This window comes from Mirounga leonina, unplaced genomic scaffold, assembly GCF_011800145.1.
Source record: "Mirounga leonina isolate KUSES-001 unplaced genomic scaffold, KU_Mleo_1.0 Mir_150, whole genome shotgun sequence".
NCBI lineage: Eukaryota > Metazoa > Chordata > Mammalia > Carnivora > Phocidae > Mirounga > Mirounga leonina.
In genome coordinates, this window is record NW_023270374.1 from 6,026,483 (window position 1) to 6,044,821 (window position 18,339).

The 18,339-nt window shown below is 42.9% G+C and overlaps 1 protein-coding gene across 2 annotated transcripts in view; it reads right to left on the reverse strand.

The window, feature by feature from the left end:
- The window catches only part of SLC24A3 (solute carrier family 24 member 3), a 498,892-nt gene that overhangs the window by 19,719 nt on the left and 460,834 nt on the right, over positions 1–18,339 (reverse strand). For both annotated transcript variants that reach the window (XM_035005775.1, XM_035005776.1), the window contains 3 exons: positions 14,824–14,990; positions 13,588–13,702; positions 12,335–12,447 (listed from right to left, as the gene is read on the reverse strand). In XM_035005775.1, the coding sequence (XP_034861666.1) occupies positions 12,335–12,447; positions 13,588–13,702; positions 14,824–14,990 (395 nt within the window). The remainder of the gene's footprint in view (positions 1–12,334; positions 12,448–13,587; positions 13,703–14,823; positions 14,991–18,339) is intronic.

Sequence of the window (18,339 nt, forward strand, 5' to 3'; positions counted from 1 at the left end):
CATCCATGTCCCAGTGCCCCCTTCTTACCATTTTTGTGGAACCAGCTGCCTCTCCACAACAATACCAGTGTCTGTGCCTCAAGGGCTTTTTCCTGAACTCCGGAAGTGCCAAGCTACCCTGTACCAATGACTCTTGGAGTGGGTGCATAAACACGTAGCTCCCCTGCCCCTCAGATGTGGTCATTCTGAGATGGGAGTGTACACCATTTGCTAGAGCCCCCCACCCTCCAGGGACTCAGCTCCAGTCACCATGACTTCGGTTGGCTGCCTTCCCTGCCCATCTCCCTGCCCATCCCCACTCCTCTGTTGGGAGTTTCTTGCCCCTCCCCAATACCCACCTCACCTCAAATCTTTGTCTCAGGATTGAATGGTTTCTGGGAGGATCTAAACTGGGGTAGTGAAATGAATAGGCTTCAGGCCTTAGGCAACCCAGGGAAGCCCATCCATGGGGGACTGTAAATACAGGAGCTCTGCTAGGACAACCTCAAGAAGAACCATTCAGTAAGATGCCAGCAAACTGTCCCCAAATTCCCTAACCAGATGCTGTGGGAACAGTTTGTAGACTGGCCTTATTAGTGGCATTTTGGCATTCTGCTTCTTTCCATGGCTGAAACACTCCACTCTGGCTGGGTGTAAGTTACCAATATGGCCTCACTGAAGGCAAGGTTACAAAGAGCCGTTCAGTTCTCCAGAGCCTGTAAGAGGCAGCTCCAGGGCCCTACTGTCAGAGTTCTGTGTCCACCCCCTTTCCACAGCCTCATGGTGGGCAGAGGCATTTCTCTGCCTCTTGGAGTTGGGCTTGGCCATGTGATTTGCTTGGCCAATAGGATATTAGTGGATTTAACAAAAACATAGGTTTGAAATATACTTCCATCATTGACATGACCTCTTATGTGTTCATCCTGCAAGGAATGTGTCTCAGGAAGTCACTGGTCCAAAGAGGATGAGAGATACAAGGAATAGCCCCGTCTGAAGCTTGGAGCTAAACCTAGATTGGCCAAACACCTGTCACCTTGCCGATGCATGAATGAGAAATACATGATAATGTATGCAGGCTGCTGAGTTTGGGGATGGTTTGTTACACAGCATTATGGTAGCAATAGCTAACTTATACAACTATCCTAGTCTAGGTCACTATATTTTCTCTCTCCTTCAAATGCCTTGTAACAGGTCTTGCTGTCATCAGTCTGATCTGGCTCCAAACTCTTCTCTGTGTAGTAGTCAGAATCTTCTTCCTAAGAGGCACATGCAATCACACCACTCCCTCCTTCATTTTCCCACTGCCTTGGCTTTAGCTCACCATATCCTTTAGCACATGGTCCCTCCCTATCTCTAAATTCACCCCAGCCACTCATCCCTCCACTTTGCCACTTCCTGCCCCCCAAACCTCTCCCCCCATCCCAGGTGCCACCCTCAGATCCTTCAGTGTGTGAAGCTTTCTTGGATCTTGGTCTTCTACAAACTGTTCCTCTCACATTCTTTACCTGCTTGGCTCCTGATAATCTCAGATTCTCAGAAAAAGCATCACTTCCTTACCTTCCTAACCCCTGCCATATACCGAGCAACTCCCACACAACCAGCTCTAGGGGGGCGTGCATCACACTTTGTTTTGGTATTTCTTGTGTAACTGTCTCTTTCCAGAGGCTACAGTCCCAGGGGCACAGGACGGTGTCTGGCCTGCTCACCGAGGCATCCCCACTGGGGGTTACCAGCTTAGCACACAGTAAGCATTTCGTTAATGTTTGATCAGAAAAAGAATGAACTGGGCAGAAAGTATGGGATAAGAATGTTTCTGATCACCTCTTCCTTTTACCTTTGTGGATTCTGGAGTTAGATGGGCTCTTGGCTTGGAAAAAAAAAATAATAAACTCTTTCTCCCTCTATTACTTTGTGGATTCATTTTGCATTTCTAAGCCCTAGCTCAGAGATCTGAGTTTTGTCCTTACTTCCCAGAGCTTGCCTGGTGACCTTCTTAAATCTGTTAGAGCATGTGGAACAGACATTCATCACAAAAATGGGACAAGAAGTGCTCATTTTCCAAACTCTGACTTTTAGAAATGTTTCAGGCACTTAGGTAGCTAGCTGGCTTCTGAGCAAACCACAAGTGCTAAGAAATGTCAAAATCTGTAAAACTGCATTTATTCCTCACCATCAAATGCCTGAACCTAATACTATGCACAAAACAGCCGTCTTGATGGTAATTATCCAGTAATTATGACTTAGAAGCCCCATCTAGTAGAGATGGAAAAATTGCTTCAGAATTGTCAGCAGGTCCATTATGAGGGCAGGAGGGGCGATTAAACCCACGCGGGCTTCTAGCTTCTGATGTGAGGGATGCTGAGATGTCATGGGATTTACTGCCATGCTACATGGAAGAAGGTCCCTGAGTGTCCTTCCAGAAATGAAGCCTCTCTCCCAGGAAAAGTTGGAGGTGAAGAGGGAAGGCAAAATGCTCATGGCAAATAAACCCTTAAGTTTGCTTTTTCATGAAACTGAAACTATTTTTCCAAGTGAGTTCTGTATCACATCATGAGGTTACACAGAGATGTCCCCCAAATGTGGCTGGGCATTGGGGGCTGGCCAGGGGGGGCCTGGTGAAAGCCAGGTGGGGACCAAGGGACTGAATAAACATGTAATCCTCATGGAAGGATCCAGAATGTTTCCTCCAACCTTCAGTAGGAAAACCATTGTAGACATATAATGCACCATGGCCTAGAGCAGTGAGAATTTTAGCTGCCACGATGTCTGTGGGTGTTTTAGGATGGGAATCTGCAGGTCAGGAGTTGTTTCCTTCCTTTTTAAAAAATTTAAATTCAATTAATTAACATATAATGTATTATTGGTTTCAGAGGTGGAGGTCAGTGATTCATCAGTCTTATATCATACCCAGTGCTCATTACATCACGTGCCCACCTTAATGTTCATTACCCAGTTACCCTATCCTCCCTCCCCCCACCCTCCAGCAACCCTCAGTTTGTTTCCTATGATTAAGAGTCTTTTATGATTTGTCAGGTCCTTCTTTCTTTATGTAAAGCTGTAGAGCTTGCTTTAGCCTTATAAGCAGATCCTTTCTTCTCTTCTAGAGAAGATTCAAACTCAGGGATGGATACGGTCTAAAATCCCACCCCAGCGACATCCCCCGCATTCCTGTGCCCTCAACTGTGCATGGTGGCATTGTGGCATCATTTACTTTTAGCAATAGTCTTCCCTCCTGCTTTAGTCTCTGGTGTTCTGGGGAGAGATAAAAGTCTCACTGTCTTCTTTCTGCCTATTTTTGACTGTGACAAACTCTGAGCTGTGGTTGCCTGATCTGCAGAAGAGGACTTGGGACAGCAGTGCACTTAGAATGAAACCCATGACCCCTGCCCACCTCACCCCTGCGTTTCTATTGCCTGGCTTCCCTTCTAGTCTCAGACACAGCATGCCTCAGTGCCTTGGCACTTGCAGCCCCCTCTTTCTAGAATGCTCCCCCTGCCCTGCAAACACCCAGCTCTTCTTTATCTTTTGCTCCTCAGCACAGAACCCACCTCCCTATCCAAAGAATCCACAGTGATGTGTGCCACCCACCCTATCACATCATTACCTTCATGAGGCTTTTGCTTTCCCAAGTTAGCACACTCATGTACTTGTCACTCACTGACTGTCTGTCTTCCCCACCCTGGTGCACGTTCTAAGGGGAAGTATCTACTCTATCTTATCATTCTGTGTTCCCAGCACCTCACCAAGTTCTTGGCACATTTAGCAGCTGCACAAACAACAATTTGGTTGAAGAAGTAATCCTTGCTTTATTTAGCTATTGTCAGGATTAGATGAGGCCATGTGTGCATATAGTAGGTACTCAATGAATATTAAGCTATTCTTTTTTTAAAAAGGACTTAAAAAAAGATTTATTTATTTGAGAGAGAGAGAGCAAGCACATATATGAGTGGGGAGAGGGGCAGAGGGAGAGAATCTCAAGCAGACTCCCCACTGAGTGACCCATGAGATCATGACCTGAGCTGAAACCAAGAGTTGGATGCTGAACTGATTGAGCCATCCAGGTGCCCCTAAGCTATTCCTATTGCTGTTTTCTTCCCCCTTGCTCTCTTCTCAGGTCATCCTTTTGCTTTATTCTGTTCTGTTCACATGTTTTCCACCCAAGGTGGAAAAGTTAGGATCATCTATCCATCCATCCATCTATCCATCTATCCATGCATCCATGCATGCTTCCATCCATCCAACAAATATTTTTGAGCACCTTCTAAGTACCAGGCACTACCAGGCATAGAGGAAAAACAAATGCATAAGATGGGTACAGTTCTTGCCCTCAGGGAGATCACCTGTCTGGGGGAGACTCAGACAAAGGGTCAAAGGTAAGCTATGATGGGAGCTGCCTAAAAACACAGGAATGAGACCTGAGCCAAGCTTGGGAGATCACAGTAGACATCCAAGCTGACACCTGAAGAATGAACTGGAAAAGGACAAGAGAAGCCCCTCATAGCAGCTCCTTTACCCCTTCTGTGAGGTGATCTGGTTCCAGATGGTTATTTTCTGGGACCCCTGGCTTCCAGGAAAACCAAAAGACACAGCTTGATTGGGCCAGATCCTGGGCCACTATTTTGGTCTACCATTACTAGGCAAAGATGTAGCCTGTAGAAGTAAAGTCTCCCAGAAAATTAAAGTCCATCTCTCTATAGGCCAACAACTTAACTGTTTTTGATGAATATGTTTCATAACTTTTTCTTGATAACTCAGAATCACCACCATGAATATAATTTTTTTTTTTTTTTTTTACCTGAGCTGAAATATGGTAAAGCTCTCAGGAGCTATTGATGTATGAGGAGTTGCCTGCCCCCACCTTTGACGAAATAAAATTTATTCTCTATTTAAACAAGTAAAATGTCCTGCTATGTGTAAGATGGCAAAGTGTACAGTGTGAATGGCAAACATAAAGTGGACATGGTCCTACATTCAGACTCTAGTAGCAGGTAGATGATGTGGGTGCATAACTATCAGACAAGATAGGAAAGAGAATAGATCAACAGGGACATGGAGAAGAGATTATGCAATGTGCAGTGTGATGCTGTATTTGGGCAGCATGTGAAAGGGCTAGAGAGCTAGGCATGTGGTCAGGACCTGAGGTATTCTTTTGCTTATGGTATTTCCTCTTCATTGAATGCCCTCTCAACCAAAGACATCAAACTATCTGAGTAAAATACTAAAAAAGTAGCATTTTAAAGAATGCCACTAGGATCTGAGGATGCTTTTGTTACTCTGTCTCTCCCTAATTCAGCTCACCTGGCTGTCCTTCCCTCCTTCTTGACCATTCACCTTTTCATTCTGACTCAGTTAGGCTCAAAACTTTTCCTGATAGTTAAGATTTTACTACTTATAAAGTCCAGGGCTCTAGACTACATAGCTTCCTAATAGCTCCTAAGTCATGAATATTACTGAAAAGTAAGTAGATATTTTTCCAAAGAAGATATACAGATAGCCAACAGACACATGAAAAGATGCTTAATGTCACATTATCAGGGAAATGCAAATCAAAACCACAATGAGATATCACCTCACCTCTGTCAGAATGGCTAAAATAAAAAAGACAAGAAATAAGAAGTATTTGCAAGGATGTGGAGAAAAAGGAACCCTTGTGCACTGTTGGTGAGAATGTAAATTGGTGCAGCCACTGTGGAAAACAGTATGGAGGTTCCTCAAAAAGTTAAAAATAGAAATACCGTATGATCCAGTAATTCCACTACTGGATATTTACTAAGAGAAAACAAAAACATTAACTCAAAAAGATAAATGCATGCCTATTTACAATAGTCAAGACATGGAAGGAACCTAAGCATCCATCAATAGATGAATTGATAAGGAAGATGTAGTGTGTGTGTGTGTGTATGCATATATACCTACACACACACACACACACACATATTTATAGTGGAATATTACACTGCCATAACAAAGGATGGGATCATGCCATTTGAGACAACATGGATGGACCTAGAGGGTATTAGGCTAAGTGAAATAAGTCAGGCTGAGAAAGACGAGTACTATTATGATTCCACTCATAAGTGGAATCTAAAAATGTGAATACGCAAACAACAAGCGGAATTAGACTTATAAGTACAGAGAATAAACTGATTGTTGCCAGAGGGGAGGGAGGTGGGGTGTTGGGCAAAATGGGTGAAGGCCTCCAGTTATGGAATGAGTAAGCCATGGGAGTAAAAGAGTATAAGGAATACAGTCAATGATACTGTAATAGTGATGTAATGGGACAGACAGTAACTATACCTGTGGTGAACAAAGCATAATGTATTAACTTGTCAAAACACTAAGTTGTACAACTGAAACTAATGTAATATTGTGGGCCAACTATACTCAAATTTTATAAAAATAAATAAAAAAATAAGTTAAATAGTGTCCTTTGAATTTTAAAAGTTCAAAATGAAATCTCCTTTTTAACACATGTTGCTAAAACAAACATATGTCCACATTCAAAACAATGAAACTGGACCCTTACCTCACACCATATATAAAAAAATCTTGATTTCCCTGAGGTTCATGAACAGTTTATAGATTAATTACTGATTTTCTGCTTCAAAGCGAGGCCTACATTGGATGCTTGTATCCTGGGCATAAAATGAAGATCTCTTTGGAACTGAGAACAGAAATAGCATTTGGATGAAAATATAACATGACATGTCTTTTTCCAGTCTTCTGACCAAAAGTTCCCCCAGGAGCACTCTCCTATGTGCCATGGCTGTTGATCACCAAAGTGGCCTGTTTCTTCTCCTATATTTTCCCCTGCACTTCAGTTCAGGGTAATCTTCAACCACAGGATTAGATGTGCTCCTTGCACAATCCCAGCAGAATGACCAGAGTGACCCAATGATGTCATCTACAGATGGAAAACATGAATTTGAGCCAAACATCTAAGAGGGCCTGAATTTTTGTCTTCATGATGTTGCCCTGTCACTAAAGTTTGGAACCTGAAAAGCATATGTTTTCATGGCTGTGGATATTACTGAATGAAAATTATGCTTAATTTTCTGCTCTCTGAAGAGTGTTGGGAGCATGTCAGAAGGATGGGAAAGGAGGGCAGATCAGTGGGGCTCATTTACGGCAGACAATTTGCTTTGCTGAATTGGAATTTCAGGTCTGATGTCCATGTTCAGTCAGGGAGATTTCAAAGCTGTGGGGAGGAACTGGTTTGTATCTAGAATGAGTTGTTGTTGTTGCTTGGAAAGGTTTTGATTTTACCTTATACGATTGTACGTTGTAACCACAGTAAAGAAAAAATAAGCACAATGGATCAATGGATCTTAGGGACACTGGAAGGATGTGCATCCCCTGCCCCTGTCTGTGCATCCCCTGCTGCTGGAGAGAGTCAATGTGGTAAAAGTCTATTATTCATGGATCAATTTTCCAGGATATTTAGAGTATGGTTTCTTTTCATCTTTTTGCTGCCTGCTCTTTAGCCACTACTCTCTAGTCTTCACCAGAGGCAACAAAAAGTAGTTAAAATTCACACAGGTCTGACTTTTACTTCTTCATAACTTTGATAAGCGGTAAGTGAGGAAATGAAACAAGAACACACCAGGTGGGTTTGCTGGGGAACTCAACAGATCCACACCCAGTGCTCTGAGCTGGATTAAGGGGCATAGAAGCTAGGCAGAGTCTGGGGTGCCAGTAAAGATGGGATCTAAATGTGAACCATAAAATGAGAGATGGAACATTACAAAGAGCAGCCTGTGGAGGGAGGGAGACACCCAAGACTGAGTATGATTAAATAATGACAGAGGGTCACTAGTAGCATTTCCAAAGGAAGTTAGGTTGTGCTATTCCCAATATATTTGACACTTTTTTCATGGCTCAAGTATGTACATGCCCCATACTATGTGCCACAAGGAAGCTCACCCTCATGGAGCTTCCTGTGGTCAGAATGCCGGGGTAAAGCCTGTGTTTAAAAAAAAAAAAAAAAAAAAGAATAGTACTGTGCCATGAAGCTGTCCTCCAAATCTCAGAAATGAAATAAAGACAAATTAAAATGTAAGGAATACTGTCATTCGGAAAAATAATTAGGCATGTGTAAAGAGCTTCAAAGTGTTCATATTCTATGTAACAACTCCAGCTCTAGGAAAATAACCTCAAATGCAAATACAGTTTTACGTAGAATTTTTATAGATCTCTAAAATCAATAAGATCAATATACAAAGATGTATGTTGCATCATTACTTATAACCGTGAAAATCTTGAAGCAGTATGTGTCTAACAGCAGCAGCATGGTTAAGTAAATTTTGGTGTAACTAGAATATGAGGTTGTCTTTAAAGATGATGTTTCTATAAGATTTTAAGGAAAATGTGTTTGCTATCATAAGGAGTAAAAAAAAGCAATTTTACAGTGAAGTCTCAGCTATGTGAACCAAAGTGGAAAGAAAAATATGCTAAAATATTAGCAGTTGATATTTACGGATTGAACTATGCATGTTTTTTATTGTATCCTCTGAATCTGCAGAGTCACATGGGCAGCCATAAGCCATATGTGGCTATATAAATTGAAATTAATTAAAATGAGATTAAAAATCCAGGTCTTCACTTGAACCAACCACATTTCAAGCTCTTAAAAAGTCTCATGGAGCTAGTGGCTACTGTATTTGACAGTACGATACAGAACACTTCCATCATTATATAAAGTTCTATTGGGCAGGCACTGCTCCAGAGTGTTCTCTAATTAGAGTTTCTCTAATTTTCGATAAAGACCATGAGCTATTTTTATAATCAGAAAAAAAGAATAACAAAGTCAAGCTAAGATGACTTGACTGTAGAAAACCCAAGAAATTATTTGAGGAATGGCGAAACAGAATCAAGGTGAACTTGTATTTTAAGGAAGCAGTGACTTTAATGAGAGAAATTCAATACAATCAATAATATTGTTCTCAACTTAAGTACAGGAAAGGTATATTAACTGGGAGAGGAAGGGTCCACATATGACCCAGAAAAAAGGAGCTCAAAGAGGTAGGATTGGCCAATGTGCCCCAGGATGGTTGTCGTGGCAGGGAGAGAACCCTACGATATGGGTTTATGCTTCAGACAACAACAATTCAACAGCTCCAGTAAAAGGTTATCCAGCAAACCCTCTTGTTGGCTCCCACTCTCAACCTGATGCCCCAGACTTTAGAGGCTGCTAATGTCCACTGACACCTGCATCTCCTCTCCTAAAATAGCTAAACAAGTGTCCTGGATCCTTCTTGCCTCTTGGTGGGAACATTTGACTCATCTGAACAATGGGTGGGAGCAGGCAGGACGCACATCACCTTCAGTTCTTGTCAAAAAAAGATCTACATAATCTTCCATGCCCTTGCTTTCTCTGCTTTCTGTGCGTCTATTGGAGAAGGACTCCAAGAGGATAGAACCACAGAATGAAATAAGCCCTAGTCCCTGAGTTTCTGTTTGGAGATCCATGAGAGCTGCCAGAATGGAAATATCTGCAATGGATTTGGGGCAAGAAATAAAGCTTTGCTGGGCTACCCCAGGGAAGTTTGGGGGTTTGTGATATAGTAGCAGTGGTACTTATTCTAACATATAAACTCTAATTTGATCTTCTATGCAGAATGTGTTAATGCAGCAGGTCTGGTGACTTAAACGTTGCATGCTTTTAGGGGAGCCTAGAACCATGACTGACCTTCAGCCAATCTCCAAGAATGTGACCCTTGGAATATTCTTTATGTTACTGACGGATGATGTTGTTTTGTGCTCCAAAAGCAATGGGTGGTCATGGGGCTCCCCAAATACCTCCCACCTGTGGGAGGTACAGGCTCCAGTGTGGAGTGAAAAAGCCATGGGGATGAAAGGCACAGCATAGGGAACAGTCAGTGGTATTGTAATAGTGTTGTAGGGTCACAGAGGGCAGCTGCACTTGCGGTGAGCACAGCATAACACAGAGACTTGTGGAATCACTATGCTGTAGACCTCAAACTAGCATTTTGTGTCAACTAACACTTCAATTAAAAAAAAGAAAAAACAAACAAAAAAACTAAACAAAACCTGAAAAACAAAATAACTCCCACATTAAGATCTTTCTCCAGGAAAATGGAGCACAAATTGTCCAGAATAAGTATGCTTTTTATCTGGCACTTGTATATCTTACTACCATCTATTGCCATTCTAGCACAGACATCAAACTCCTGTGAATTTGGTTGATGTGAGTCCCTTCATAAGTGCCTGACTGACAACAATGTCACTCATAAAATCCTTCGGAACATTATCTGGAACCCTGTGACCACCTAATGGATGATGTCCTTTCAGTGGCCAACATGGAGGGCATTTCTTCAGTGTCTCTCTTATATGCATCACTTAAGAAGATGAAACAAATTCAAGATTTAGGACAAGGGCCATGAGTGAGATAGAAAGAAAGGCTATGGAGAGAGGCCCCATTTGGTGGTGGTGATGGGGAGGGTCCAGAGAGGAATTCTGAATGAGACACACCTGGAAGAAGGGACATCATTTCCAATGGGAGAATGAATGTGTGCCTCTGAGGCAGAGTAGTCTGCCTCTGAAGGAGATCACCTTCAGGGACAATGACTCTGAGGGGCACTGGCCTGGCTCTCTGTAATGTCTGAGACAGCAAGTAGTCTGGGAGGGATGAGGTTTAGAGTGCACTATTGGGGGCTATTGAAGAACTGGCCTTCCTGGTGGATATCTGTTTACATTACAGTTAGCCAAGGCTAAGGGGTCCTTATACCTTAGGGCAGGATTAAAACTCATGCTGCTGAATCTCTCATAAAAGTCATCAAAAACATCATTTTCTAAATCCATATTGTCATGGAAGTTTGAATATCATCATTTTTTTATTGTCTGATGAGCACCCACATGATCTGTCCCTGCCTAGCCTCCTAACTGCCTGTCAAACCATGGGACCCTCCCCTATGCTCACTCTACTCCACTTACACTGGACTTGCTTCTGTCTCTCCAACATGCCAAGTGCATCTCTGCCTCAGGGCCTTTGCACTGGCTGTTCCTTCTGCCTGGAATGCTCCACACTGCCCCAATATCCCCCTGGCTGGTTCTCTCTAGTTATTCAGATTTCATGTCATAGTTACCTCCTGAAAGCAGCTTCCCCCACCCAGGGAATGTGGCCTCTCTCACCATGTCATTACCCAATTTCACTGACAACAGAGCAGAGATCTTCACTCCTTAGAACATATTCTGCTTCTTTCCATCTTCTTGTGCTTATCTTTACCCTCTGGTGAAATTTCTCAGGCAGTGGGTAACTTCAGATGAACCAAAAACACGTGGACTGTCTGCATGGATTTCAATTTCATTGCAACTGTCTGGATACCTTCCCTGGTTGAAACAGCCATTTGTCAAGCAGCTTGGAAGACAACCGTCATCTGATAAAATGAGCCACAGTATTTTCTATAGGATATAGCATTGCTTAACAACAAATTGTGCAGATAGACTAAGGTAATGCTCGGCAGCACATCTGGAGAAACACCAGCAGTGAGTTGGGTCTAACAAATCTGGAGGCATGTTACTCTTTTATTCCCATGTCTAGGCAAAAATCTCCCAACTGCAATTTCTTCCTCAGTCCTTGGATAATGAGTGTCTGGGACAGAGTTGCCATTAGCGGAGGGCAAACATTTTAACAAATTGGGAAAGAGAGCTAGACCCTCCGTGTCACTCACCTGTAAATCCACCTGAAGTCACAATCAGCTTAGCCTTGAGAAAAAGCATGGAGGCCATCTTCACGGGGTCTGTCGCCAGACCCCTGGTAGGGGGGTCATCTTGTATTTTGTGTCCCTTCCTCCATGAACGAAATTATTTTTCCCACAAAGCAAACACACTAGACAGGGGGTGGCAGAGGATGGCCCATGGGCCAAATCTGGTCAGCCTCCTATTTTTGCGTGGCCCATGAGTTAAGAATGATTTTTGTATTTTTCCATGGTTGAAAAGAATGAAAAGAATCCTATACCATAGATCATGACATGTAAAAATTATATGGAATTCAAATTTCAGTTTCTATACATAAAGTTGTATTGAAACAGCCATGCTCACTCATTTGCACATTGTCTATGGCTGCTTTCAGGCTACAGCTGTGGAGGTGGGTTGTTGTGACAGAGACCATCTGGCCCACAAAGCCTAAAGTGTTACTATCTGGCCCTTCCCAGAAGAAGTTTGCCAACCCTGTACTTGAGTCCTGAATGTTCCCGCAAGCCTGGTTTTGGAAGGACTTTGATGAGGAAGAGTTTGTTTGCCTCCCAGCATTAGTATTTCCTCATCTCCTTTGCCCTGAAAACAGAGTCTGCAGAGCCCAAGATTTAAAGAGAAATCACAGGGGAAACCCACTTACGTAGGATCCATAATCCACAGCCAGAGTCTGCAGGGCCCATGGGAGACCAAGGCCGATGAGGATATCAAACACGTTGCTCCCAATAGAGTTGGACACGGCCATGTCTCCCATGCCTGCAAGGACAAGAGGTCAACTTGAATGAGGGAGGTTGATCTCAGGATAGTACAGGGGCTCCCCAAGGCACTCTCCCAACCCTTTGGTCTGACAGCCAGAGACTTAGCTGGCAGGTCTGTTGGCTCATTTGCTAAGGTGGTTCCCTCCCAAGCTACCGCCTGTATTTTCAATAGAATATGTATTTTCAGTAGAAAGGAATGGAAAAGAACAGAACAGACTAGAACAAAATGCACATTCTGACCTTCAGAAGGTCTGTTGACCTTCAAACATGATCACTGGCGAAATGTGAATGATTCCAAAAACCAAATATAGTTCCCCAAATTCTGAAACTTCCTTCTAGAAAGGAATAAACTTGACAGTTCTATTAAGCCTTTCATGAGCTCACCGTGAAACTGATATATTTTAGTACCATCGCCCAACTGCTCTACACTGTCTTCAATTCTTTTTCTAAATAATTGAGCACTATTAAGAAAAATAATATAACCAGTAGAATTTCGTGAGGACTTTTAGGGGAACACTATGCTAAGTGTTGTAGTTACACATTGTGTTTGTTGAAAACAAATGCAATCTAGCACAAATCAGGCATATAAATTAGAGTGGGTGCTAGCAAAGGGCATGGCCATCTGGAAGGGGTGTCCATCTGTGAGCTTGGATTTGAAGGAGGGGAGGCTGTGCCATATACTGAGGACTGACCTGTGGTAACCACCACTGTTGGGGTACTGCAGCTGGGTAGACCTTAGGCTATGGGGTCTGTCTTTTCTAAGCCTTGGTTTCCCTACCCATAGAATGGGGGTCTGATTTTCCCCACCCCACAGAGTTGTTTAAATTAAATAAGATAACGTACCTAAACTGCTTTGCTCAGTGTGTGGCACTCAGCAAAGATTAGCTCTCGTTACGTAAGTATTTATTACTTCTCCAGAAGGGCCTCTCATGCTACCTAGAAAATGTCTCTGCCTTTCTTAAGGGTAGATCTTCTGGCTTGTTTCCCTGTTCTTTTGATGCCAGTTAGCTTTTTGACCAACACAGCACTGAAGTCACCCATCACCCTGGTAATTGCCATGTGGATCCCCCAAAGCTCCCCTCACCCATAGGCCTTCCTCCCTCCCCCATCCCTGTCACCATCTAACTGGAGGTCCCACCTTGTCTGGCGACGATGAGGCTGGCCATGCAATCGGGCACACTGGTTCCAGCTGCCAGGAAGGTAATCCCCATGATGACATCAGGAATCCCCAGTGTGTATCCAATGATTGTGACCTGGAAGAAGCAGGAAGAGGTGGTGAGTCGGGGGCTGATGCCAACCCGACACATCAGTGGATCCTCTGCCCAAGAAGCACAAAAGGCTACAATCTGGGCGGTCTGCTCAGGGGGCAATGTCTGCTCTCGTTGTCAATGTAGAGGGCAAAGAACATCTCGCAGAGCAGACCAGGACTGCAGGTCTGGGGACCAGGGTGCAATTATGGAGTCCATGTTTTCCAACCAAAGATTGGCATTTTATACATGTTCCTTTCAGGTGAGGCAGGAGGACTGAGAGAGGAGAAACAGTTTCTGGGAAAAGGTGATTTTGGGACAGAATATTTGAACTTAGGATGGTCCCGGGAAATACAGAATGGAAAAGTACGGTCATAAATGGGCAATGCATTCTGGATGATTGTGTTTCCTAAAATGGCTTTTGGGCAGAGGCTCTTTTGAGCCATAACCCCACAACCAATGCCAGTCCTTGAATCCTTGTTTTAGCTTCAGAAAGGACCCTTGAGTGGTCACCTGGTCCAATGACCTTATTTTCTGGTTGACAAAACTGTGACTCAGTTAGAGGAAGTGACAATAACAGCTAGGATTATTACTCCCCAATTCCTCCCGTTTTTCCTTCATGCTCTTTGCCCTGTGGCTTTGCCACGCTAGAGCAGGTGGGGTATATTTCCCCCACTCCATTGATATTGGGCAGAGTCACAGGCCAAGGCCCTAGGAGGCACAGCATGTTTCCACTGGCCTTCTATTATTCCAACAATCTGCCATGGGAAGAGCATTCCCCAGGTAGCCATGGGTCCAAGGAAAATGAGCAAATGTAAGGGGTAGGCATGAAACCCATCTGCTGCCTGAATCACACATAACCATGCTGTGGCTTGAAGCAGAACTGCTCAGTCAGTGCCAGCTAAGATTAGTCAAACCATGCTCAACCTGCAGATATGTGAGCAAGAGGGAACTTCTTGTGATTCTAAACCACTGAGTTTAGGGGTGGTTTGTTATGCAGCTTATTGAGGTATTTGCTGACTGATACAGTTACTGGGCTGAAACCCCACTTCCTATTCCCCTCTGACTGAGCATATTTTTCTCTCTAAAGAGGTCTAGCAATGCTGTGGGGTCCTCCGTACACTCACCATCCACACCATCATGTAGGAGAAGGCTGCTATCCACAACGTGGAAGAAGCAAATGTCACCATAAACCATTTTTCCCAGCGGGGTTTGTTGCAGTTGGGTACAGTGAAGTATAAAACAAAACTCAGTGGCCAGGTGAACGCCCACTTCACTGTTTCCAGTTTTCCAGCTGGGAAAAGAAAAAAAGATAAAAACAAAAATTAGTTTCATTTCTCTGTTTTACCAGCCCTCCATGCTACTTGCCTCAGACATTTACATCCTAATTGATGACCTGTGAAATCAGCCTTATTATGTTGTTCTTTTCATAAAAAACACAAACAGCTTTCCACCACCAACAAAACCTGGCATACAAAACCAAGCAGAATAAAAACAGTTATCCACCGCTCACCTGCTAGTTAGGCACCCAAATGACAGATGAGGCCCTTCTGAGGATACATGCCATGTGATTTTCTTTATTTGAAGGTGGATAACAGGAAAAACTAATCTATGGTGGTAGAGGGTGGAAGGTTGACTGGAAAGAGGCTCGAGGAACTTTCTGGAAGGCAGAGATGTTCTTTATTGAAGCAGAGAGTGTATACGATACATATTTCTTACCAGAGGTGTTAGCAATTAAGCAGGATGGTAATAAAGGCTAAAGGAGAATTGATAGATTTGTCAAATCTGAGGTTACAAGGAACTCATGGCAACAAAGTCACCAAAATAAGCATTTATGGATATCTCTGAAACATGGCCCTCAGGCAACACAGAGATGATAGGATCAGGTCATCACTAGCCAGTCCATCACCTCGTCCGTGGCAGCAGGTATTTAGAGAGCCAGAAATCAATGATTAATTTGCAAGTTCACATCAGCTTGAGATACAAACCCCACCTTGAGAGCTTTCAAATCATCTCTCAGGATTTCGTGAGTTGACAATGTTGAGCAATTCCACTAGATGGCGCTGTGACCACTGACACCTTATAATCCGGCAAGATTTTATCTACCCATGGGGAGAACAGACCCCAGGCCAACTGGTGGTCTTCCAGCTCCCCTCCCCGACCTTCACCTGCACCCCACCCCCACTCCCCACCCTTTGTGTCTGAGAATCTTCCTCATCCTGTCCCACCTGGCCCCATGCACCAACCATCCTCCCAGCCCTGTATCCTCAGAAGTGCCTCATCAGTCATTTGGGTGCCTAACTAGCAGGTGAGCGGTGGATAACTGTTTTTATTCTGCTTGGTTTTGTACACCAGGTTTTGTTGCTGGTGGAAAGCTGTTTGAGTTGTTGCCAGTTTTCAGGTATTACAACTAAAGGGGCTATGAGCATTCTTGTACACTCAAAAAACATGTTGACTAAAGGAACATAATTGACTAAAATCACATGCCATTCGTGTCTTTTAGTCAATTACGTTCCTTTAGTGAACATGTTTTTTGAGATCCATTCGTGTGTCAGGAATTCATTCTTAATTGCTGTGTAGTTTTCCATCCTACGAATACACAATTTATCCATTCTCCTGTGGACGGGAATTTGAGTTGTTGCCAATTTTCAGGTATTACAACTAAAGGGGCTATGAGCATTCTTGTACACTTTGTTTTGTGGGCATGTTTTTTTTTTCTCTTGGGCGAAGACCCAGGAGTAGAATTGCTGAGTCACAGGGTGGGTGTTTATTTAACTTTGCAAGAAACTGTCGGGCAGTTTTCCAAAATGATTATCCCATTTTATATTCCCACCAGAGTGAAGGAGGTATTTTTTAAATTACACTTTGAACAGTGATTAATAAAATGTTAAATGAAATTTATTTCATAATTTTATGCCAGTATCTAGCACTTTTCCAATTAGCTGCTATGCAGATATGGAGCTGGGAACAGATGATGACAACATTGAGACTGTTTGGCTGGATTTCAAAGCAAGAAAGCTGTCAGAGGTTTTTCATGAGGGGCTTCCAGATGCTGTGGACTCCAGCGTATCGTCAGACCCTTGGATCCCAAAGGCATCCTGGAATTCTTCGTGCTCCTAAATCCTGTAGTGTGGTGATGTCATTTATCCACCTGGGGCTCTGGGGACCCCCTCACTGGCCTTGCAGTCTTCCTAATGCCCTCACACAGAGAGACTGGTCCAGCTTCAAAACACACACCCAATCAAAGTTACAAAGACACAAATGGGAAGAGAAATGACTGCAATCTGGCTCTTTGTAATTCCTCAGAAAATTAAAAAAAAAATGAAATCAGAACTTGAGACTGTGGCAGCTTAGAAAATGATACTGAGTACAAAGGTAATGCAAGCAGTACATTTGGCACAAGTGAATTTTGAGTTTTTTCTCGGCTGCTTTAGAAAATTCTGACTTGACCCTGAGGGACCTTATATCTAGAAAACAGTTCTCTCCATTTCATGATATAGATGCTTTCTCTAAGTTACAGCTCCACTGTAACAACAAACTTACAGTAGAAATTTAATCGGTATCATCTGGAAGGTAACTTTAAATGTAATGTAACAAATATAACTCCTTGAGCAAACCAAGTGATACAGAAACGTGCTTTTATTTAAGTGATTTTGAGGAGCAGGGGTTAGATAAGGAACATACTTATGTTTTGGTGTGTTCTTTTCAGTCTTTTTTCCCCTGAAAGTGTGTTTACCTACATCCCCATGTAAATGTTTCTATTTCTGTTAGTCAACAGTAAGGCTTTCTTCATACAGGGCTAAGAATATATGTACAACTTATACTATGCATAGGTGCATATAATTTACATATGTACTATGTAGATTTAGCCTCTACATATATTACATGCACATGGAAACACAGGGATGTTAATATATGTGCACATTCTAGCTGCCTTAAATTTCAGTTTCTGAATAAAGGGGTAAAATGGTTTCCTTTCCTCTTTGAGTCAACAGTATTTCTGGACATTTTCCCATCTTTTCTTCCATTGCTAGTGGTCCAAACAGAGCCCCCCTCTGGCCCCCCAGGGGATAGGTTTAATCCTTCATTTAACAAATATTCATTGAAGGTCCTCCCCCCCGACGCTGCCAGTCTGTGCCAGGTCCTGCTCTGGGTACTGAGGACAGAGCAGTGAGCTGAGAAAACCGAACTCCCTGTGCATGAACCTGATGTACCCGTGATTATGTGATTTCCTGGAAGGCAGCCAGCAGCTGGGACATGCAGTGGGGACTCTGAGCGTTACAGTACAGTACCCCTTTGAGTGTGCCTTGGCTCTGAAAAGCAAAGGACCTGTTCTTAAGTTGTACTCCTTACTGAATTTTTAAAGAAGCTTACTTTTATTGAGAAGAAAAGATTATTGCTCATTCTTATGGACCTAGAGTTAAATATATCAATTTGTTCTAACTATATAGGCAATAAAAATGTAGTGTTTTAGAATGAAAAATGTAGAAAAAATAAAAAAGAAGTCCATCTAGGAGAAACACACTCATATTTTGGTATACTTCTTTTCAGTCTTTTTCTGTGGAAGTATGTTTGCCTATGTACACATGCAAACATTTCTTCCTTTTCTTTTTCTTTTTTAGAGGGAGAAAGAGTTCAAGCAG